General features: G+C 38.3%; 1 protein-coding gene across 1 annotated transcript in view; it reads left to right on the forward strand.

Moving 5' to 3' along the window:
* The window catches only part of LOC147596585 (nipped-B-like protein), a 117,908-nt gene that overhangs the window by 59,791 nt on the left and 33,458 nt on the right, over nt 1-24,659 (forward strand). Inside the window, exons 10-17 of the mRNA XM_086769681.1 lie at nt 13,441-13,623; nt 17,368-17,565; nt 17,711-17,782; nt 17,870-17,959; nt 18,965-19,068; nt 20,655-20,741; nt 23,643-23,874; nt 24,182-24,333. Of these exons, the coding sequence (XP_086625807.1) occupies nt 13,441-13,623; nt 17,368-17,565; nt 17,711-17,782; nt 17,870-17,959; nt 18,965-19,068; nt 20,655-20,741; nt 23,643-23,874; nt 24,182-24,333 (1,118 nt within the window). The remainder of the gene's footprint in view (nt 1-13,440; nt 13,624-17,367; nt 17,566-17,710; nt 17,783-17,869; nt 17,960-18,964; nt 19,069-20,654; nt 20,742-23,642; nt 23,875-24,181; nt 24,334-24,659) is intronic.

Raw genomic sequence — 24,659 nt, forward strand, 5'->3', positions numbered from 1 at the left:
TATTTTAGTAATGTGTAAAGGTTTTAATGACTTATCTGATTGGTGTGACTCTAGTAGCTGTAACACGTGAGCAATGCATTCATTTCAAACTCAGGTTTCTAACTTTTCTGCAATGTTTTTGTGTAGTTTGTGTTTTCTGAAGTCATATATTTCTTACGTATTCTGAAATAATTTGAGATATATTTTCCAGGGGAAAAAATGTTTGAATCTCATATCAATCTCTTTGCTTTTGTATCATAGAATCATAGAATGGTTAGGGTTGGAAGGGACCTTTAAAGGTCATCTAGTCAAACCCCCCTGCAAGGAGCAGGGACATCTCCAACCAGATCAAGTTGCTCAGAGCCCCGTCCAATGTGACCTTGAATGTTTCCAGGGATGGGGCATCCACCACCTCTCTGGGCAACCTGGGCCAGTGTTCCACCACTCTCATTGTAAAAAATTACTTCCTAATGTCTAATCTGAATCTACCTCCTTCTATTTTAAAACCATTACCCCTTGTCCTGTCACAACAGGCCCTACTGAAGAGTTTGTCCCCATCTTTCTTATAAGCCCCCTTTAGGTACTGGACGGCTGCTATAAGATCTCCCCCGAGCCTCCTCTTCTCCAGGCTGAACAGCCCCAACTCTCTCAGCCTGTCCTCATAGGAGAGGTGCTCCAGCCCTCTGATCATCTTTGTGGCCCTCCTCTGGACCTTCTCCAACTGGTCCATGTCCTTCTGATGTTGGGGGCTCCAGAGCTGGACGCAGTACTCCAGGTAGGGTCTCACCAGGGCAGAGTAGAGGGGGAGAATCACCTCCCTCGACCTGCTGGCCACACTCCTCTTGATGCAGCCCAGGATGCAGTTGGCCTTCTGGGCCGCAAGGGCGCATTGCCTGCTCATGTTAAGCTTCTCATCCACCAGCACTCCCAAGTCCTTCTCCTCAGGGCTGCTCTCAATCCATTCTCCACCCAGCCTGTATTTGTGCCTGGGATTGCCCCGACCCAGGTGCAGGACCTTGCACTTGGCCTGGTTGAACTTCATGAGGTTGGCACGGGCCCACCTCTCCAGCCTGTCAAGGTCCCTCTGGATGGCATCCCTCCCTTCCAGCGTGTCGACGGCACCACACAACTTGGTGTTACTGGCGAACTTGCTGAGGGTGCACTCTATCCCACTGTCCATGTCGCCGACAAAGATGCTGAACAGGGCCGGGCCCAACACGGACCCCTGAGGAACGCCACTCGTGACCGGTCTCCACTTGGACATTGAGCCATTGACCACCACTCTCTGAGTGCGGCCATCCAGCCAACTCCTTATCCACCGAGTGGTCCATCCATCAAACCCATGTCTCTCTATCTTAGAGAGAAGGATGTCGTGCAGGACAGTGTCAAATGCCTTGCACGAGTCCAGGTAGATGATATCTGTTGCTCGTCCCTTGTCCACCGATGCTGCAACCCCGTCATAGAAGCCCACCAAATTGGCCAGGCACGATCTGCCCTTGGTGAAGCCATGTTGGCTGTCACCAACCACCTCCTTGCTCTCCATGTGCCTTAGCATGGTTTCCAGGAGAATCTGCTCCATGACCTTGCCAGGCACAGAGGTGAGGCTGATCGCCCTGTAGTTGCCCAGGTCCTCCTTGTTCCCCTTTTTAAAAATGGGGGTTATATTCCCTCTCTTCCAGTCATCAGGGACCTCACCAGACCGCCATGACTTCTCAAATACAACAGCCAGCAGCTTGGCAACTCCATCTGCCAGTTCCCTCAGGACCCACGGATGGATCTCATCAGGTCCCATGGACTTGTGCACCTTCAGGTTCCTCAGATGTTCCCAAACCTGTTCTTCTGCTACAGTGGGCGGTTCTTCATTCTCCCAGTCCCTGCTTGTGCTTTCCATAGCTTGTGTGCCGAGACAAGAGCCCTTATCAGTGAAGACTGAGGCAAAAAAGTCATTGAGTACCTCAGCCTTCTCCATGTCCCAGGTAACCAGGACACTGGTTTCCTTCCGGAGGGGGCCTACGTTCTCCTTGGACTTTCTTTTGTCCCCTACGTAACTACAGAAGCCTTTCTTATTGTTTTTGACATCCCTGGCCAGATTCAATTCTGTCAGGGCTTTAGCCTGCCTCACCTGATCCCTGGCCACTCACACAGCCTCTCTGTAGTCCTCCCAGGCTACCTGTCCTCGCTTCCACCCTCTATAGGCTTCCTTCTTTACTTTCAGTTGGTCCAGGAGCTCCTTGCTCATTCACGTGGGCCTCCTGGCCTTTTTTGCCCGACTTGTTCTTCATCGGGATGCACCTGTGCTGAGCTTGGAGGAGGTGCTCCTTGAACATGGACCAACTTTCCTGGGCCCCTCTTCCCTCCAGGGCCGCCTCCCATGGCATTTTGCCCATCAGGTCCCTGAAGAGCCCAAAGTCTGCCCTCCTGAAGTCCAGGACAGAGAGCTTGCTGTGTAGTTTCCTCGCTGCCCCATGGATCTTGAAGTCCGTGTCCTGGTTGCTGCAGCCAAGGCTGTCCTTCAGTTTCACATCCCCCATCAGCCCCTCCCTGTTGGTGAGCACAAGGTCGAGCATGGCACCCCTCCTTGTCGGCTCCTCTATCGCCTGCAGGAGGAAGTTGTTGTCCACGCATTCCAGGAACCTCCTGGACTGTGTATGCCCTGCCGTGTTATCTCTCCAACAGATGTCGGGGTGGTTGAAATCCCCCATGAGGACCAGGGCCTGTGACTGTGAGGCTGCTCCTATCTGGCTATAGAGCGCCTCGTCTGCTCCGTCCTCCTGGCCAGGCGGCCTGTAACAGACCCCCACCATAACGTCCCCTGTCCGTCCCCATCCTCTAATCTTGACCCATAAGCTCTCTGTCAGCTCCTCCTCCATCCCCAGGCGGAGCTCCACACACTCCAGCCGGTTGCTGAGATAGAGAGCGACACCCCCTCCTCGTCTCCCCTTCCTGTCTTTTCTAAAAAGCCTATACCCCTCCATGTTGACGCTCCAGTCGTATGTGTCATCCCACCACGTCTCTGTGATGCCAACAAGGTCGTAGCCCTGCTCGTGTGCACGCATCTCCAGCTCTTCCTGTTTATTCCCCATGCTGCGTGCATTGGTATAGAGACACTTCAGCTGGGCCCCCGACAAAGTCAACTTGCTGGCTGGAGCAGCAGGATTTCTTTTGGACCACAGTTTAAGTTCACTTGCACTTACCTGCGATCCTTCCTTGGCTTCTGGACGCTCGGTGCTGGCACTGGGACCATGCTGACAGCAGTGGGCTGAACTGTGCTCCCCATCCCCCAGCAACACTAGTTTAAAGCCCTCCAGACGAGCCTGGCAAGTCTTTGTCCAAGCACACTCTTCCCCTTCTCAGTTAGGTGCATGCCATCCGCCCCTAGCAGCCCGGGCTTCTCAAAGCACGCCCCGTGATCTAGATACCCAAAGCCCTGGCTGTAGCACCACTCCCTGAGCCACGAGTTGACCTGCCAGATATGTCTGGCCCTTTCAGGTCCCTGCCCTTCGACATGGAGGATTGATGAGAAGACCACCTGCGCCCCAGAGCCTTTGACTGTTGTACCCAGAGCCCTGAAATCCCTTTTGATGTTTCTCAAGCTGCTGCCTGCTATCCCTGAATGTCTTAGTATGCGATTGTTAAGATCAAACCACCCCAACAGTCGCTTTTGGCATTTACAAGAAAGAAGCAACGTTTTCTCTCTCTGTCTCCTTATCTTTGAGCATTTTTCAGAAAGATGCACTCTAGCTCTGAGGGAAATTATGGCAGATTTTTTCATTGTTCCATAGAGTCTTATGGTGAAATTTTATGGTCTGTTTTGTCCAGGTCAGAATGAATTGTAACACTTTTTTTCTTCTTGTTTTAACATCTGTGAATTCTTTTTATCCTGGTTTTAATGCAGATGCGTTGTTGGGGAATCCATGAAAATTTAGCCTTTGAGTTTGTGCCTACAATAAGGAGATCATGTTTACTATCCTTTCTTTTCAGAGCTTCAGCAAATACATTCTCTGCTGCTTCTTATAGCTATACTGATCAGCTACATTGAGATAGGAGCTGTTACCATTTTTACAGTTACTGCATTCTGAACAAGGCAAATTTTACTTTGTTAAGTTATGAAACAGATATGAGTAGTGAGAGAAACTGTAACTATCTGTGTTAAGGAAATGTCTGAGTTTGTTTACAATATATTTGAAGGAGTGGCTTTCCAAAATAAGCACCACATATGTAATGCAAATTTTAGTTCTAGTACAAATGAGTGCACGTTTTTTAAGACTTGTGCAGAAACACCTTTTCTGTCTTCAGATATCATCTAAAAAGACTTGTTTAAAAGAAAAAAAAAAAGAAGTGATAATATCAATACAGAATCTAATGCAGAATGCTACTTGTTCATTGCGTAGATTATTATTATATATTGTTATTCATTATCTGTACACCACAGAACTTTAAACACAGGTTTTTATTGCTCACTACAAGTTTTCCAAAATATACTGTTTTCTCTGCTGCTATGACCTGAAATTTGAGTGAAGATTTGACATTTCTTCAAAGGTCCTCTTCATATTTTTACAGATGCAACTAAAAATTTACTGCTGCTTAATAATCTTTGTGTGTCGTAGTTCAGCCCTGATCAGGACTAGACTACACAGTCTCCCTCTCACTCCCCCCACCCTCCAGTGGGACAGAAGGGAGAACCGGCAAACAAAAGGCAGCAAAAACACATGGGTTGAGATGAAACAAAAAAAAAAAATAAATTTAACAGCAATAACAGAAGAAAACAAAACAGTGATGGAATACAAATACAGCACAATGGCTTACAACAAATATTAACACCCAGGTTCTTCCCACATGGTAGGAGACTCTGTTCACCACCCTCCTCACTTACATACTGAGCATGATGTCACATGGGATGGAATGGCCCTTTGGCTCATTTGGGTAAACTTACACCAGCTGTTGGCTAATTAGTAACCTATCCCAGCTGGGTGCCCCAGCCATAGGGGCCACCAGCTCTGGTGAATATTAACTCTATATATAACTATATATTAACTATCCTAGCCAGAGCCAGGACAATGTCGTAGACTTAAAACAATCCTTCTAGATTTTCCGGTGTTCTATGCTTGTGTGGTTGGTTGTTTTTTTTTAATTCCAGATTACTTTTTCAGAGCCTATAATAAGTGTAATTTGTAGTCAGTGGTAGGTTGTAGCAGTGTAAATTTCCATGGCATTTGTGTAACATGATAGTCCATCTTTGAGTTCTAGAACTTCTGGAAACAGTCGCACTTGTGAAGCAGAGTAATCAATTAGGTGCTTATCTTCTAGATAGGAGTGACAAGAAAGGGAGTATTCCAGGATGAAAAGTTCTATCCAGATTGTGTTGGCTCAGTGAGCCAACTTCTGATGCTTCTCACAGTCTTCTTGGCAGCACAGCAGAGCTACTCAGCAATATTTTTCGTACAGCTGAAAACTGTAAACAAAAAGGGAGTATAATTTTTAAACATTTGTTTAAATCCTTCATGTATAGGACTTCTACAAAGACAAAGTTGTCAAACCTTTGAGAAAAACAGCTTATGGATATTAACTCATCAAGAAAAATTTAGAGTTCAACTAAAACTTATTTCCAAAATAGCAATCTCTTAATGCTGAAACAGACATACTGTTGTACTCACTGAAATCAATGGGGCAAGCAGCTGTGCTGCAAGGAAATAACTGGAGTAAAAGCATATTTCCTTTGGAAAGGAAAAAGCTGCAACTTAGCTTGCTTACTACAGATTTTGCTTTTGTAAAGATAACCATTGTGAAAGTCTGTAATTCCACAAATCTGAAATTTGGAATCACTGTCTTAGAGTTCCTGGTAGCAACTGTATTTGCATGTGGGAAGGCCAGAGTAGTTACCCACTAAACACCTTGCATGTGCATGCACTGCCAGGTGGATCAAGCATGTCATAACTTTCTCTGAAGTTCTCTAATAAATTATGCCACATTTTAGAGAAGTAAAGGATATATTTCATGGTTTACAGCAAGGAGCTTATCATGATTCTTCTCAGATAAGTCTTTAAAGCTTCTCTTAAACTCTCAATTTAACTGAATTTGTAGGAAAAAAAACCCATCACTTTCATAAGAATTTTGCAGTCTTCCTGATTTTCCTGGTTTTCCTCTTTTCTGAGATATTAGTGACTACCTCTTTTCAACTTAACTAGTCTAGAAGAGGAGCTGATTGTCCCTTGTGGCATTAGACGTATTTAAAGATATGTTGGGTTTGCAGAGGATCCATTTTAATATACACTTTGTCCATTTAGCCCAAATTTTTTTTTCTCCTTTCTGGACTGAACAGGTTCACAGTTTGAAAAATATTCCAGGCATTGTTTAGTTAAAAGCCAAAACCAAACTGTAAATAACCAGTTCAATCCAATAGTTTAGGAAGATCTCAGTTCTCTAGTATGGTTCGTTCCTACTTGAAGGGATTTTTTTTAGGCATAGTGCGTCTGTCCTATCCCAAAAAGTATGTTGGGATGTGCGTGGACATTGTACGTACTCTCTGGGACCTTCATTTTTGGTGTTAGTTTTTCAGAAGTAGATGTTGAATAAACTGATATTGGTAGACAGCAGAAATTCAGCAGTTGCACACTGGAGTCCTTTCTTGTGTTGATCTGTTACCAGTACAATAGGAGACATTTTCAGCACACTGCTCTGCCTGGAGTCTGCTTGAGTTATTTCCTATTTTTGTCTTTGCCACTAAGGTAAATATTTTGATTCTTGCTCTCTGTCCTAGTTTAGCCCTGCTCGGGACCAAGCTACGCAGTCTCGCTCTCGCATCTGAGGGAATAGGGAGAGATAATAAAGGCTTGAGGTTTGAAACAAGGACAGGGAGAGATCTCTAAAGTTACTGTTATGGGAAAAACAGACTCAACTTGGGGAAAACATTTTATTTCTTATTATTATTAAAACCAAAGCAAGGTAATGTGGAAGAGAACAAAGTAACTTTACCCCACCCCTCCCTTTTCCTGGGCTTAACTTAATTTCAATTATGTTTACCTCCTTCTCCCTCCCCCTGAGCGGCACAGGGGGGAAATAGGGAATGGGGGTTATGGTGAGTTCATCACTTGTTGCTTTACGCCGCTCCTTCCTCCTCGGAGGAAGAACTCCTCACATTCCTCCCCTGCTCCAGCGTGGGGTCCCTCTCGTTTGTTTTTCCACGGGGTGCAGTCCCTCAGGAAACAGCTGTCCCAGCGGGCCCTCTACAGGCCACAGCCTCCTTTGGGCATCTGCCTGCCCTGGCGTCGGGTCCTCCACGGGCTGCAGGTGGATCTCTGCTCCTCTGTGGACCTCCATGGGCTGCAGAGGGACAGCCAGCCTCACCATGGTCTTCACCACAGGCTGCAGGGGAATCCTGGCCAGGAACAGCATTTCTCCTCCCCCTCCTTCTTCACTGACCTTTGCATCTGCAGCCGTTCCGCTCTCAAGAAATTCTTCACAGTTGGCAGGCAGACGCCTCTCAGGATCTCTTCACATCTCCTCTCCTCTCTATTTCTTGCAGCCAGGCTGGGCTGAGTCGGGCCCAGATGGCCGCCCAGCGGGAGGCCAGAGGGTGAGGCCTGCAAGGCCCACAAGGCTCACACCTCCCCTTCTCTACGCCCCGCTTCAGCTTTTTCACATCTTCTTCCTTTTTAAAAATTATTTTTCCCCTTCTTAAACACGTTATCGCAGAGTCATTATCAGGGAACATTCTGTCACCAGTTGGCTTGGCCTTGGCCATTAGCGTGTCTGCCCTAGGCCTGGCCAAGTCCACTGAACAAAGGGGAACAACTTCTAGCAGCTTCTTACAGAAGCTGCCACTGTAGCCCCCCTCCTCACTAAACAAAACCAACACACTCTCACAGTTGTTCTTGAGTCTTCTCTGGATAATAAGAGTGAACTTTACGTGTTGCACATATAGTTCTTAGCAGCAATATTAAACTTGACCAAATCTACTGGTTTCATTGTACTTTGGTTCATCCAAAATATGATGCTTTGTCTGCTTGCAGATTTAGGAGTGCATTGTTTAATTAGTTCACTTCTGAAAAATTACTTTGGCACATGTAAGTGATACAAATTTATTATCTAATTTGTCAGAGCAATTTGTTGAAAGTATGAAACTGCCATTGGTTCATGGGCTTGGATGCTTGATCAGGTTCCTCTTATTTCTGAGAAGAGCTAAAGCTATTTTGCATAAATGATTTTTGCAACAATGCTTTGCAGTATGTAAAAATGTGGGCCAAAAATTTTTTTGACATTACAATATGCAGACCTGTTCGTGTGTCTAAGTATCTAAATATGGATGTTATTTCTTGGCTCATGTACAGGGATACGTGATCAATTTTTTTAATTTGAATTTTCTTCTCAACAAAGGGTAAATTTGGCAAAATACAAATAGGGGAAAGCCTCACATTTGCTTCTGGTAAATGAACTTTTCTGTTGCTCGACATTTTAAACCGTCTTAGGTGATTGGTTTTGTGTAAGAAAATTTAAACTATTTACTTGAAATTTGCAATTTATTTTTGCTCCATGGGAATATTACCAGTGAACATAAAAGAAAAGGATGAGCCCATTTTGTTCTTCAAATTACTGAACTGTTGTTTGCATCAAATAAAAGTTATTTAAATATACTTACTCTTTAATTATCTTCTGAGCAACTTTCCTGTGGTATTTTATATTAAAAGCTAAAATATTAGCAATTTTTTGTTCTTGTTGTTAATGTAATTAAATTACTTTGAAGAAATAAATCAAGAGTACCTTCATGTGATATTTTCAGCGATAAAGGCTGAGAATCTTACCATGATAGAGCGAGGTAAAAGCAGATCTTCTTGATGTGCCTGTAGTCACAGATCAGATATAAATAATGGTATTTGTTTTGCTTGTTCTCTGCAAAGATTATATTGATTATATATGAGTTTTATGAGAAGAAAAATTGAAGTTTAATTTGATTTTATTTAATGAAGGTCTATTACTGAGGCCCCATGTCTCAGTTTTTACATTAATCAGAATACATGGTTGGGAAAATGCATCAATCATACATTTCAGATTCCAAACATTAATAGTAATGGAAAATTACATGCTCTGTATTACAAACTTTATAAAGCAACTTAACTTTTTAGTACAGTAAATTGACTTGACTTAAATTTCAATGCATATGTTCAAAAGCAGTGACAATGAAATCCAAAAGCAGTCCCCTGACTCTCTGATTCATAAAAGTGAGATTCTTTGTGCAGCACTGCATTTATTTCAATTGCTGATCTTGCTCCATTTTACTCTGAGTACTTCTATATTTTTTGTGAAGTATCTCGCAAAACTAGACTGCTCTAGCCTTTTATTGATTTTTTTATAAAGACCAGAAGTCAGTGAATACCAATAAGGAATAAAATAACTTGTGGCTATAGTTGCTACAGCAATCGAATAGCTTGAGGAAATAACTGATACTGATTTATCAACTGACATCTTTGGAGAGTGTGCATTGGATATATTCCTTACTCTCTCTCTGGATCCTTGAGGGTGCTCTTTGGAAATTTCTTCCATCTGTCAAAAATGTTTCTTGCTTCCAAGAGTATTTTGTGCTATTGTAAAATCCTTTTTGAATCTGTGCTGCTTAGCCGTGGACAATGATGACCTCTACTACATCGTGAAATTATTCAGTTGCTGTGTTCAGATTCTTCTCTGACCCACCAACCTGGCTGGGTCCCGTTTCTCAAGGCCAGAGCTAAGGACTGGAATATAAACAGGGAACCTGAACCTCTCCTTTTGTTTAGCCCGAGGCTGAGCGCCTTCCCTTTGTGCCAGAATTGGGGTACATGAGGAAAAATTATTTTGAAAGATGTGTTCAAGCAGGTTCTATGGAATGATTTAGGACATACTTCTTTCTAACACTACTTCTCTCCCTCCCGCCAAATCCATTGCAGCAGAGAATCCAGTGGGTGCAGTCCCTTGGGCGGTGGTGAGGGCATCTCAGCCTCCTGCCATCTTTTAGCCATGTGTGTGTGAGATGAGCTCAGGAGTTATCCCTTCATGGATGTAGTCAAAAGGTGAGGGTAAGAGGCTCAATAGAGGATTATATCCTGTTTATAGACTGTAGCTTTATACCCTTCCACAAGCTTTAAGGCAGAGGATGGGAGAGGAAAGAGGAAAGCCACTGAAGTAAATGGATGACTACTCAGATTATTGTAATCAATATTCATCTTGATGGTGTGCTTTTTCAGCTGATTATATGGTACTGAGGTAAAAGTGGAACTTCTGTCTTATGAGCAGATGTACTTTCCTCATACTTAAATTCCTCTTTGAGAAAAGAATTGTGATTTCCCTGTGTTTCCCCTTCTGGTCTTAAAACTCTCCAGGGCACAGAATTATTTGGAGGAGTGTGATGTTGGTGGGCAAGGGACTCTTATCACCAAGGACTTAGATATAAAGAACATACTGGAGCATTTTAAGGGAGAGCACAGTGGAAAGGATATAATTAAATTAGCACACTAATGGATAGCTGAAAATTTTCAACTTTAACCAGTAAGCTGTTCATCAATCACAGGTAGTCATGTGTCCCTTTGCACTGTAGTGCCTGAGTGCTATACTGTAACAGTACTTGACTTTTATAAAAGGGTGATTATTTTCCAAGCATCTTTATAAAGTAGGGAAGCACTTTTATCCCCTCTTTTTTCTTTTAGTTCTTAATCTAAAATAGAATCTTGTCTGCATGAGTGGTTGTAGTAGAATTAAGCTGTGAGTCTGTGCTGTTGTAGTTACAATGACATGGCTATCCAACAACATGAAAGAAGGCACTCTTGTTATGGAGTAAGAGTGTATTTTATTCAATTTAGCACAGAGTTTGAAGGTTGTTTGAACTAATACAGAAAGAAACTACTTTCGTTCCTGTATAGATGTCTGACACAGGAGGTTTTATCAGTGTAGTTATAGCGGTGACCCAAAATGACTTCAGAGAGTTAGACAATAAGCTGGTGATACATAAGGGAGGTAGACCCAAAACCTCTATCAAATGTTCAGAGAGGACATGTAAGGAAGGTGAGCTTGGCCTCTGTGGAATAACAGCAAGACTGGATCTTTGTGCATAGTATAAGGAAAATAATGATCAAATTCTGTTCTAACAGTTCCTCAAAGCAATTATCACAATCTTAAAATTACATAATGAAACATTCAGGCATAGTTTTGAAATTGAATTGAATTAGAATTTGGTCATGGAACTCTTGCCAGGCTAGGTATACACTCCATTACTGATTTGTTTCCTTTTCTGATTTCCTCTCCAAGCAATCTGTCTTACTAGTTATTCTGTTTTTAAATTTACTTTTCATTGTAGACTAGGAGAGGCTTAAAGATATATTTGTAGAAAATACTCCTGTTAGTGTAAGCGCATCTAGCCCATCTAGCTTTTAAGCATCTATATGAATCTTAATGCAACTTTTGTTCCTTTACTTGCATCTGTTTTTTGCAGTGTCTTTGGCCAGATTTGCTGTAGGCTTTTATGCTCGGTGTGTTGTCCCGCTGATTTCAATGAAATTACCAACAGTGTATGAAATTGAAAATATGCGTTAAAAAAACAGGATCTGAGGCCCTTTAGCGATTTCACCAGTGGAAGTTGTCTTAAAACATGTATATGCAAATTTTCCTCTAGTCTGAGGCTGAATGTAAGCTAACTCTCTTCAGATACTGTATAGGCGTACAAAGAGACATGGAGTATTAGTGTGGGGACACCACTGCTCAGACATGGCTATGCAGCATCCAGATTAGATCTGGCTGGCATCCTGGCTGGTGGTACACACAGAGGAACTGGTCTGTCCGTGCTGTCATACTTCTTCCTATCTTTAATCAAGTGCCCAGTCCACAAAGAATAACCATTTCACGGTGCCATGGTAAACCACACTGTGAAATGTTTTCTAGCATTTTTGAAAGCAATATTGAGAATTTATGTAACTTTGTCAGATGGTGATTAGCAAAAGATGACAACTAAAATCAAATAAATAAGAGTGACCGCAGAATGGGGGAAGCAGGGATAATTTTTGCTATCAGTTTTACTTTATAGATATTTCCCTACTGCAGTTCGAAAACCCTAATATTTTAAGTTAAATCTTTTAAAAAATGCACTTAAATGAGATCACTTGCTGAACATACCTGTGAATTATAGAAAAATAACTTTCTGATCATTAATTTCATTGCTTATAGGCAGTTTTTATGGATGTAGAGATATGTGAAACCAGTAATGTATGAGACTTTAAAAAATTTTGTTGCTGGAAACTATTTTCTCATATTAAGACACTTCTAATTCCAATTAAAGTTGTTTAAAGGGAGGAGGAAGACTAAGCTTGGTTTAGAAGATGGAATATTGGTGTAAAAATGGAAATAAATTTTAGAAAGTTATGTTACTGATATAGTGAATTCAATTAAAAAGTGAATTATCATCCAGAAGATGATTTCTTGGAGGTTTTTTTTTTTGTGTGTGTGTGTATAGCAATCGGCAGGTGATTTCCTCTCTATCTAAATAATATAGTATGCCTTGGAAAGGAGAGAGAGGCACTTATGAAAAAGGCATTTGTTCTGTTGTTGGAAAAAGGTTAACAGTTTAGTCCGATAATCTTAAAATCTGTGCAATAGGTTCTTTGATAAATAAAGACATCAAATAAACAAAACCCCAAGAAATACTTTTAAATTAGTTTGGTTTCCTTGTGTCACTTGTAAAATATTTTTACTCTAAATCTCCTTCATACTGACTGTATATGGGCCTAGTATTTGTAGTTTCAAAATGTGATGAGCATTGTATGATGATGTCTAACTATTTACCTCTGTGGAAATGAAACCTAATGTGGTCCAGCTTGTTGTATGTCTATATTAAATAAAAATCTTTCAACTATGCTTTGTAACAAAATCAAGAAAAATTTGGGTTGCATTATAAAATGACTAGTAGGAGGTAAGAAATAAAATCTGAGGCAGAGGTTGGGATGTCAATGATTTGGTCTGTATTTATGGATAAAACCCCAGAGACTCTGCCACAGATTGTCTCTACCTACTGGAAAAGGGAAGATTACTGTCTTGTGTACACTAAGTAATATGAATGAGAATAAACAGAACTGTTTATGAGGCATAATGAATCCTTAATTTAGCTACACTGTTAGAAATTCTATTGAATTCAGAGGGTGAACCAAAATAAGACTAAATTTTGTGGAAGTAGAACAAAGGAAATTCACCAATTTGAATTTGTTTATATGTCTGGCAAAATATTTTATTGAAGGAAATGTGTATACAATTTGTTATGTTAATTTCTAATTCCAGTGTGAACAATAATTGCAACTTTAGAAAAGGCTGTCAAATACATCCAAATATATATAGCTGTGATATTATTTATTAGTGGATATACTGTAAGCAGTTCCTGAGAAAGGACTGTAGTGTTGGGCCCTTATTATTATCTTCAGATTCACATTTACTCTTCTTGCTCTCCATTAATAGGTAGCATAGATCAGTCAGTGTTAAAGGAGTTGCCTCCTGAGCTCCTGGCAGAAATTGAATCCACTATGCCACTTTGTGAACGTGTGAAAATGAACAAGCGCAAACGTAGCACAGTTAATGAGAAACCAAAATATGCTGAAATCAGTTCTGATGAAGACAATGACAGTGAAGAAGCTTTTGAATGTAAGTAGTACATCGTTCTGTTCCTACTCCTAAGGAAGGCTAATATTTTGCTTTTAGAAAAAATATAGTTTTTTTTTTATTGGCTACCCTAAAATATAAGAAAACAAATTTACTGTCCAGACAACTACTTGGCCAAGAACCTTTTTTTCTTTCAAAAGAAAAATTACTCTATTTCAATTTGTCACTCAAGATGAAAAGCAGCTAGTTGTTAAATTTCTTTCCTTAATTACCATATGGGAAGCCACTGCCTAGATTTTTTTTTAGTTGTACAATTAAATATTTTTAGCCAATCAGATTAAAGAAAATATCCTGTAAAGCAGCTCAGAAAGTTTGCAAACAAAGCTATGCTATGAAAAATTTCAGTAAATAAATTTTAAATTATTCTGAGTTTCATTGATAAGAAAAGCAAAAGATCCTCTCCTGAATTTTTCTGACATGATAAATTAAGAATGTTAGTGCCTAGAAGTTTCTTAAAATATTTTTTCTTCTTTTATTTCCATGGTATATTGCTTGAAAAACTGTAATTATTGCTGATGGTTTCTCAAAATAGCATTTGTTGATGATGCTATTTTTGAATTAAGTGATTTCAAAGGAAGAGAGGAAGCTTGTAGTTAGAATTTGCTGTGCAATCAGCTAAAGTTCATAAGTTTCAAAAAATCGTAATATGCATCTAAGTTAGGAAGGGATTTCCTGCTTGTGAATAAGAGCATAGTTAGTTTTTCTCTACAGTAGTTCAGTTAGCCAACACTGAAAAGAAACTCCATTAAAATGGAATGAATCAGTTCAGTCTGAGTAACATCTTAGCTGTCTTACCTATTCAGGGCTACAGGAGAAGTGCCTATTGCTGTTAACCTGAGAAAGCATTTTGCTTATAATGATTTATTCCAAGTTTAGATTCTCCACCTTTGCTTATCTAAACATCTTACTGAACTTTTGTAAAATATGTTTTGCTTCTTAGTCTTTCTTAGAGTCCAAAAGAGAAAGATTTATTTGTCCTGCTTTTAAAATATGTTTCAAGTTCTCATCCAACAGATACACAGTGTGTATGCACACATACACATAAAAATTATAATAGCGATACCTCTGATCTTTATCAAAGAAGCAGAAAAGAATGTCTTTTTGTTTGGGTTTTATTTAAAATATAACTGAATAATGCTGCTTTGACCGTGAGTATGAGATCTTGAGGTAACTTGTAATCAGATTATTTGCTTCATTCAGGATTCTATAGTCTCTGTTTACCATATCATTTCACCTGTTTATGATGTTAATAATTGTAACAGTGAATTAAAAAAAGAAGAAGTAAAGTTGGTTGGGATTGGAGAGGATTGTCAGAAATTTCAGAGAGATCTTAATCTACCTATTAACCACAGTGGCTGTTGAAATTCTTAAATGCAAAGTGAAGGAAATTAAGGAAAACTTTCACAGTAATTATATGCTTTAAGGGATTCTAGATTCACTATATCCACTCAAGAGATCTGGACATCATTCTAAACAATTCATTGAGGACATCTTGTTTAAAAATAAATTATAATATTTCTCAAAGGATACTGTAGAACTGAACTGAGTTAAAACAAGAGACAAAACGATCAAGAGAATGAAAGATTAGTGACAAGTACACTGAATAGATTTTGTACTGTTACAAATATGTATTTCAGAATTCTTTTGGTTGTCTAAAATCAAACTTTAAAAAATACTAATTAGTGATTGTTATAGAAGAAGATAAATTTGTTTGAGTATCTCATGAAGAAGAGGCATTCCGTTAAATTAAATGATGAGAAATTAAAAATTGATTAAACCATTCTCATACAATAAGTGCTAAATGTGTTATTGCATAAATGTTTGGCAGAATTCAGAAGGAAATTGGGTGTTTATATTCTGGATAGTCTTTATTTATGTATAAAATGAATAATAACTCTTGAAATATTATTAATACTTACATTTTTAGTCAATTTTATCTACTTCAAAATAAACTTTGTAGAGCAATGACTGATTGTGAATAGCTGTTCCCATGTTCAATTTATTTGCCTTGCAGAGCCAGCACAACTGTAACACATTCTGTTTTGTTATGCAGCATTGATAAACTGTTCAATTTAAATTTCTGCTGGAAAGCAATATTGGAAGTTACTTTTCTCATGGAGATGTAGCTGAGGTCAGAAATCATCCTACAGATCTTAAATTGATACTGATGATTTGTAAACTGTGAAGACAGATTTCATCTACCTCCACAAAATACTGTCTCATGGGAGGAAAAGAATCAGTTAAGATGTGTAAAGTCTTTTCCCATAAATCCCCTACTTTCTTCTCCAATATGCTCACTTCAGGTATCCCAGACAGCTCTCCATTTCTTCAGTTGCAGTTAAGTCTTAACCATTTTAGAACTGACAGTGTTAGTAGCTCAGGCTTCGTGAATATGACTGTAGTGCCTCCAGAAGCAAGTCTGATCCATATGAACTAAGTTATTACCTTAAACACTCAGACCACCTCTGTGCAGAAGTTTTGTACTATGTTTTCAGAAGTGGGAGCCCTCTAGGGTGCAGTGTAGAGCATTAGTATCACCACAGGTTCAATGTTGTTCTTTTTATTAGTTCTGAGCCTGGGCTGACTATTGACTATATCCTGGTACTATACTAGGTGTGACTATATCCTGATATGTTTCCTTTGCTTCTCAATAAACTGGGGGTTGTGGAAAGAACTTGTCAGTTCTGTTCCCGTTCTGTATGAATGCTTGGAGTCATTTTGCTGAGAAACATCCCTACATACAGTCATACCTCTCTAAACTTCAGGATACTTTGATAGAGATAAATAGATGCCAGGGCTGTTATATGCAAGTTCACAAGAACATAAACTCTGCTAGTCTAGAGTGTAATGTTTTGGAGCCATTTTGGTCTTCACAGCACAGTCTGTGATAGAGATCTCTTTGCTAGCCCGTTTATCCTGTTACCTTAGATAATGGAGAGTTGACTGATTTCATGGATGAAATTACCTCCTCCTCCATATCCTTTTTCTATTACATTTTAGCACCCTCTCCCCTTCAAGACTGTCTTTGAAAACAACAGAAAACTCTCCATTCCTCCCTCATGTGCATGCACTTTATTTCCACCAAGTCTCTGTTTCTGTACAGAAAATTTATCCCAGTTTTTCAGTATTCAGTTCTGTAGGGCTTTTTGGTCCTGACTGAAAACTGGTTATAATAACCTTCTGTGATATATACTCGCTGCCTGGCCCAGAATTTTGACTTCAGCTTTTTCCTTTACACTGAATTTCCTGCAATGTATATCAAGACAAAATTTTAGTTGTCTTGGCAGAAGAGAATATCTTTAAGCAACTAAATTGCCAAGTCTCATTGGAAGTTGCTGTGTTAGACAAAGCAATCACTGAATTGGAACATGGACACCCAGTAATAGTCACAATTTAGATAACTGAAGAAATTATCTCAGTGTTCTCTCATGAAAGGATGAAACTTATCTTGATTTGTTCTGCTTCCCTTACTTTGTTTAAAAAGGATAAATGCCCTGTAAATTTGTAGTTTTAAATGTTTGCTGGTGTCTTTGCCAGTTTCAGGCACAGTTTTCATGTAACTCAAAAGAAATTGTTAGAATAATGCCATAACAGAATTTTATATGATAGTTTTAGAGTGTTCACTTGTTTTACAGAACACCTATACAATAGTGTTTAACTTGCAAATGTATAGTTTTGAGCTATTAAAAGTAGAATTTTTCTACTTAAAATGCATTTCATTTCTAGCTTCTCGTAAAAGACATAAAAAGGATAGAGATGAAGCTTGGGAGTATGAAGAACATGACAGAAGAAGTTCTGGTGACCATAGGAGAAGTGGTTATTATCATGAAGGAAGGAGGACTTCTGGTAGTAGCCGTTACCGTAATCGCAGTCCTGATGACTCTGATATGAATGATTATTCTCCTCCTCCTAGCTTCAGTGAGGGTAACTGATTTTAAAAATTTTATTTTCTTCCATAATACTAGTGCATTTTTAAGGGATATATTAAACATTTTAAAATAAACATATTTACATGCAGTATTGAATATAAGCATAAGAAATGTAAACAATCCTTTATCCTCTTAATTAGTAGCTAGAAAAATGAAGAAAAAAGAAAAACAAAAGAAGAGGAAAGCTTATGAACCTAAACTAACACCTGAAGGTAATTTTAGAAGATTTATTTTCTACAGTTTGTATTTTCTGTTTTGTATATAAAATAATTATATATACATTTCTTTTTTTTCACCAGAAATGATGGATTCTTCAACTTTCAAAAGATTTACTGCTTCAATAGAGAATATTTTGGAAAATTTAGAAGACATGGATTTTACAGCTTTTGGTAATATGTCAGAAATTTTCAAAATGCTTCCCCCAGTTAGAAACACAAGAAACAAAAAAAATTGCATCTCAGTATTTCCAAACTTCCTTCTTTGTGATTTAATTGCCTGTGATACATGCTACGGTATACTGCATTTATATGGCTTCTACCTTGATTGGAGGCCTTTACCTTTCCAATTTCACTTGCTGCTGCAGGAAGAAGATCCTCTTTCTTCCTCCCTGCAGAATCCCAAAGGGACATAAATCACAATGAGACAAATAATAGTCCCCTGTAGTGGAAAGGATACTTCTTTGGGATGTCATTATGGTGTTATCTTCTGTCAAAAATATATTTGTAAACAATACTAACGTAAGATGATTCTCTTGCCGATAGTGTCTGAGGCACATAATTTTGCTTCTGTTGTGGCCTTTGGCCCAACAGAGCTTGATTACTCAATTCAGCAGCAGAGTGCTTATGTACTTATGGGTGGGGCATTGAATCACTGTATGCTCCTTATCAATCTCAGTGGAAAACAAGTCAGTTTAGCATAAGTGTCTGATGAAGTAGTTCAGGTTGACCAAGATTTTGTCACCATTTCAATAGATAATGAAGCATTCGTTAATTTTTTTAAATGTGATTAAGACGCAGTGTATCCCAAGGTGCTTAATTTCCTGTGTGTTTTTCATCTATTACCCTTCCTCAGATTTGAACTTTAGAATTAGGACTACAATCATTTAAGATTTCTTTTACTGAAATGTGAGTGATGGCACAAGAGCAGCAATAAATGGGTTTTTTATATTAAAATTTTTTTTAATTTATGACTTTTAGTCATATTTAACAAGTAGTCGTTTTAACACAAACAAAAGTTGTAATCATCAGTCTTCATTAGATGGAGCTATTAGATGCTAACTATTTGGAAAATCAGTTCTTTTTCTTCAGTTGGCATTTTCATATTGGCTGTAAAATACTGCTTTCCTTGAAGTCTTATTAGAAATATGATTGTTAATTTTTAATTTTTTTTTTAAGGCAATGATGATGAGATTCCACAGGAATTGCTGCTGGGAAAGCATCAGCTTAGTGAGTTGGGTAGTGAATCTGCAAAAATCAAGGCAATGGGCATTATGGACAAGGTACATCTTCATAGTATTTAACTCTTTTTGAACATTTAATTTTGCTAAATATACAAAAACTTGTATCCCCTGTAATATTCCACCCTCTTCAGGTGTGTATGTGACAGATATTTTGAACAGTTGTGCTTCTGCTGACTTAGCTGAAATGCTTAAAAAGTTACCACATCTTAACTGTTACTGTCTCTGAAGCTGTTTTTGTTGAATGGTCCTTCTCTCTGTTAGCGCTGACTCAGAGCACTATATGCCAATAGGTAACACATGCCTGAGCAGTAAAATCTAAAATAATTAATCTACTTTCACAAAAGCACATCAGCCTGTAGGCTTTGCTCCTTACAGCTAATGTGGAACAACCACGGTAAAACAGAACCTGCTGGTAAAGTAAAGAAATCCACCCTTTCTGATATATGCTGTTAGTGCAATGTAAATGTATGATGTCCATCCAGCATCGCACTGAATTGCCTACTTCCTTCCTCTCTCCAAAGTGCCCTTTCAGACTTAGAAGTTTTAATGCCTCAGATGATAAGAAGATTAATTTTCTGTAGACTGCATATTGTAGTATCTTTGCCATACTCTTCCCGACTTCAGTTCAAGGGAACTTTGTGTTGGTGCAAACTGTTGGTATCACATCTCTAGAAAAAAATTTCTTGCTTTCCTTATCTTCCTAGAACTCTTGACTTTGGGCAGTCTTGTGTTAAATTCTTACTCTTCCTGCTAATGACCACTTACTATGTTTATGAAGTGTCTGTGAAGCCACTGATTATACAAGTCACTCTGAAGGGTTTTCTTTAATCCAAGATTTAGATACTCTTCCTGGCCTTTTCTTTGATCTCCCTACCTTCCTTTGTAGCATGTTATCAGCCTGAGTGTTTCTCTTTCCTGATAGTTCTCACCCTTAACCTCTGTTCCCTGTTTTTTTCACATACATACATACATGTATACATAAAATCTGAATTTTGTTGCTTCTGAAGGTGAGCACCAATAGTATCCGGATGAATGAAACTGACTGTCCTGGAGTTTAGTATATTCTACAGATTATTTAATCATAATTCTGTAGAACATCAGTGAGTTGGAGTTACTTTTTTTCAACATGCTAGGTTTTCAAAGTTAACACTGTTATTAAGAATATGTTTTGTTTTTATTAGCATTCAAGTATCAGGGAATTTTATTTCTACTTGTCCATAGAATTTGGATTCTCTCAATAAAGCTCTATATGGTCAGTTAGAATTTGTGATTGATACTTGGATTTGATAAACTTCTATTTCTAGAAACAAAAGTTTATAACTATATGACATTAATTACAGATATGTAGTTTTAAATACATTTCTGTGGATTTTGCTGGTTGATAATGCAGTTTGCTAGCAACCTTAGAACATATTTCACCAGTTTAATTCTATTATCAGCATTCTCAGTCATGCTGTGTCAGAAACCAGACAAGTCAAGATTCAATCCTTATCTCAAATTACTTAAAATTTAAGTTTGTCAGATTACATAACATGTTCTGTCCTTCATCCATGGACTTTTTTTTCAGCAATGTGGAAGCCTTTATGTTCCTACAGTTGTTTGATGTGTTTTGTTTCTTGTTTTAGCTCTCAACAGATAAAACAGTAAAAGTCCTGAATATTTTGGAGAAGAATATTCAAGATGGATCAAAGCTTTCTACATTACTTAACCATGTGAGTTTCAAATTATATCTTTTCGCACAATTGTGTAGAATAGGGTTTTCTTCACTTGAGTCCCATATAGTGATAGTTTCAAATACTGTATGTGATTAAGAGATTGCCAAATTTTAAGATTTGAAGTAAAATTCAATTGATTATATTCTCTCAGTACTATACATGTTTTACTATAGTACTGGTAACTAACAGATGTATTGGGAGCAACTGAGTTGTCTTTTGAATTAAGTTTAAATATTACAGTTTCATCCTGAAATATAAATGGTAACTGGTGTAACTTGCACCATTGGACATTTCTTTACTACTTTTCTACGTGTCCATAAAACATCCCTTACACAATGGAAGAAGTATTACAGCTTTCATGTAGAGCATATTCTTCTCCTGAGCATTAAGAACTGAGGGAGTGCTTTATTTAGGTCTGCTCTTATGCTGCAAAGTTGAAGTTATCAATGTAAACAAAATTAACAGGAAGTTTAAGATTTTAGGTTTTTTTTTTTCTGATATACTACAGAACAACTACATGGGAGTTTGGAGTTTTTTATGAGACTGAAATGTGATATTACACATTTTATTTATTTATTTCTACTCTTTCTAGTCAAAACAATATTCTAGCAGGAATAGAGTTATTGAATTTTATGGGAAAAAAATCTTGATCTGCAGAAATAGAGAGTAATTATGTATATTGGAAAGGAAGAATTTGAACTTAAATTAAAACCAGAGAGACATTATTTGTAACTAAATATTTTAATCTAGATAGTTTGTTGAGTTTTCAAAGTTTCAGTATATGGTTCTGAATGTCTTTAGCAGTATGAAAAATAAGTTAAAAGATGTTGCTGGTTTACCTGCTCTAATTCAATATGATTTAGTCTTTATGCCAGTGCCTTTAAAGTGATATTTTTCTTTTAGCTTTTTGTAGTAAAACTAAAGATAATTAAGCAGTTAATTAAATTGTCCAATGATTGCAATTCAGAGACCAAGCTTTGATTAAAAAAGAAGCAATTTTTATCCAAACAAGCTTTAGATTTTTCTTAAAACCCATTAAACGTGATTCAGGTCATTATGGCAAAGAAAGCCTCTGCTAAAGAGTAAGCCCACTTCTTTTACAGTGCAGTGAAAATATCCTACCTCCATGTCAGGATAATTTTCAGAGGCAGATTGCACTTGCAGATTCTTTTTATTTCCAAGATTAATGAGCAAAAAAAAAAAAAAGAAAACATTTAAAAGTACTTGGGTTTTTTGTTTGTGGGGATTTGGGGGTTGGAGTTTTTGTTTGTTTGTTTGTTTGGGGGGGGGTTTTAAGCCTCCTTTGTGTAAGGAACAAATAATTTAAAGCCATTCTATGTAGGGATCTTCCGATTTCTGTTGATTTTTCAAATATATATATATACATCTCATATTTATAAAATGCACCATGATATTTTTAGATTCTCTTACCCCAAAGGGAAAAAGTTGTTATGGTTTCACCAACCCCTTATTTTTAGAAGGAAAGCCAACAGTGTTGAACTGTGCTGTTATACAGGCAAGAAAGATTCTTTTTTCTCTGTAGACTATATCTGTACCAGAGAAGTTATTAAAAATTCCGCCTGGTTTTGTTATTAATAACGTTACTGCAATATTTCAGTAGTGCTGGGTGATCATAATTAGCCTCATGTATGTTTGTTTTTATAAGTTGTACAAACACATAAATACAGAGATCTTATACTTTGTGCTAAATCTAAATGGTTATTTTTGATAAGACATGTTTTAAACCCATTGATAATAGATGAGTCTGTCTGTGAAGTGGAGAAAGTTGAATTCTCATGACTTTTGTGTGACTTAACAGTCTTTTTGTGTAAGAATTCCCTCTAGCGGCAAAATTTAGACTGATCGAAGCAGCAACTGGTGCACATAGGCTTCTGAAGAAATCACTAGATGAATGAGTTTAGATTTTGATTAAGATACATCATTCTTAAGCAGAGAAAGTGGCAATCTTCCTTCATAGTGCTTTCCAGTGATACACAGAAAGCTTCTTTGTGTTTTACCAGAAGAATAGAGTGAAACATTGAAGATTTGTACCTTAGGATTACAAACCTGTTGCTAGTAAAACAAACATTAGTTGATTTCTAAAACAAACTATTTTTGTATCATAAAGGAAATACATCATTTTGTATGTGTGCATATGTAAGTATATGTGTTGGTTTAGGTGGGGACGGGGGGGAGCTACAGTGGCAGCTTCTGCAAGAAGCTGCTTAGAAGTTTCCCCTTTTGTCCAGTGGACTCATCTGGGCCTAGGGCAGACCCGCTGCTGGCCAAGGCCGAGCCACTTGGTAGCAGAATGTTCCCTGATAACGCCTCTGCGATAACGTATTTAAGAAGGGGAAAAATTAATTTGAAAAAAAAAAAAAAAGAAGAATATGTGAAGAAGCTGAAGTGGAGGGTAGAGAGGGGGAGGTGTGAGCCTTGTGGGCCTTGTCTTGTGGCCCTCACCCTCGGGCCTCCTGCCGGGTGGCCAACTGGGCCCGACTTGGCCCAGCCTGGCTGCAAGAAGTGGAGATGAGATGTGAAGAGAACCTGAGAGGCATCTGCCTGAGTCAATTGTGAAGAACTTTTCTTCTGAGAGGAACGGCTGCAAATGCCAAGGTCAGTGAAGAAGGAGGGGGAGGAGTAATGTGGCTCCTGGCCAAGATTCCCCTGCAGCCTGTGGTGAAGACCATGGTGAAGCAGGCTGTCCCCCTGCAGCCCATGGAGGTCCACGGAGGAGCAGATATCCACCTGCAGCCCATGAGAGCGAGAGACTGCATAGCTTGATCCTGAGTGGGGCTAAATTACACAGTATATTAAAATAATATTATCTTTTACTTGGTAAGGATAAAAAAATTGACTTCTTGTTCATGCTATCTTGTTTTTTCTTGCCTGTTACAGAACAATGACACTGAAGATGAGGAGAGATTATGGAGAGATCTTATTATGGAGAGAGTGACAAAATCTGCTGATGCTTGTCTTACTGCTATCAATATTATGACATCACCAAATATGCCTAAAGCTGTATATATTGAGGATGTAATAGAAAGAGTTATTCAATACACAAAATTTCATTTGCAGAACACTCTCTATCCTCAATATGATCCTGTGTATAGAGTGGATCCTCATGGTGGTTAGTATGCTAAATGTTTTGCATTTAGCGTTTTGTTATCATATACATACCTTTAGATGTGAGTGTCCAAATTCAACAACTGTTTTAAAAATCTTGGATCCAGAATTCAGAGCAATTATGAAAATATGAAATTGTTGCTTTCCAGCTGATTACACTAAATAGTTTTTCTTCTGTAAGCAATTGCATTTACAAATCTGTAGTCATTAAGTTGTTTTGGGGACATTTTTTGAGGAAGATGATCATCTTTCCAATATTTGATGTAAGTGAATCACTGAAAAAATTAATAAAGATATTTTTTATTTTCTAGGTGGTGTTTTAAGTTCAAAAGCAAAACGTGCCAAGTGTTCCACCCACAAGCAAAGAGTTATAGTGATGTTGTATAACAAAGTTTGTGACATTGTCAGCAGTTTGTCAGAGTTGCTGGAGATACAGCTTCTTACTGATACAACTATTCTTCAGGTAAGTTTTATCAGAATAATTTCTGTCTGCGAATGTTGTTTTTTCTTTTCCCAGAGAGACTGTAAAGTGTGATTGTCTCAATGACATGAAGTATGAAATCATTACAAACTTCTGAATTATTAACATCAGTGACTAGTTTGTTGTGTAGTATGTAATCTGCAGAAGTGCATTTAATGTTCCAATCTTTAATGGTTTTTATTGTACACTTAAGAAAATATAACCTGATTGTATTCAAATACACTTCAATAACTTTATTTGCAATTAATATTAAGTAATACATGTTGTTGAATACCTTATCTGCTGAATAACCTACTTGTGAAACTGGA

The sequence above is a fragment of the Chlamydotis macqueenii genome, chromosome W, assembly GCF_036417535.1.
Source record: "Chlamydotis macqueenii isolate bChlMac1 chromosome W, bChlMac1.mat, whole genome shotgun sequence".
NCBI lineage: Eukaryota > Metazoa > Chordata > Aves > Otidiformes > Otididae > Chlamydotis > Chlamydotis macqueenii.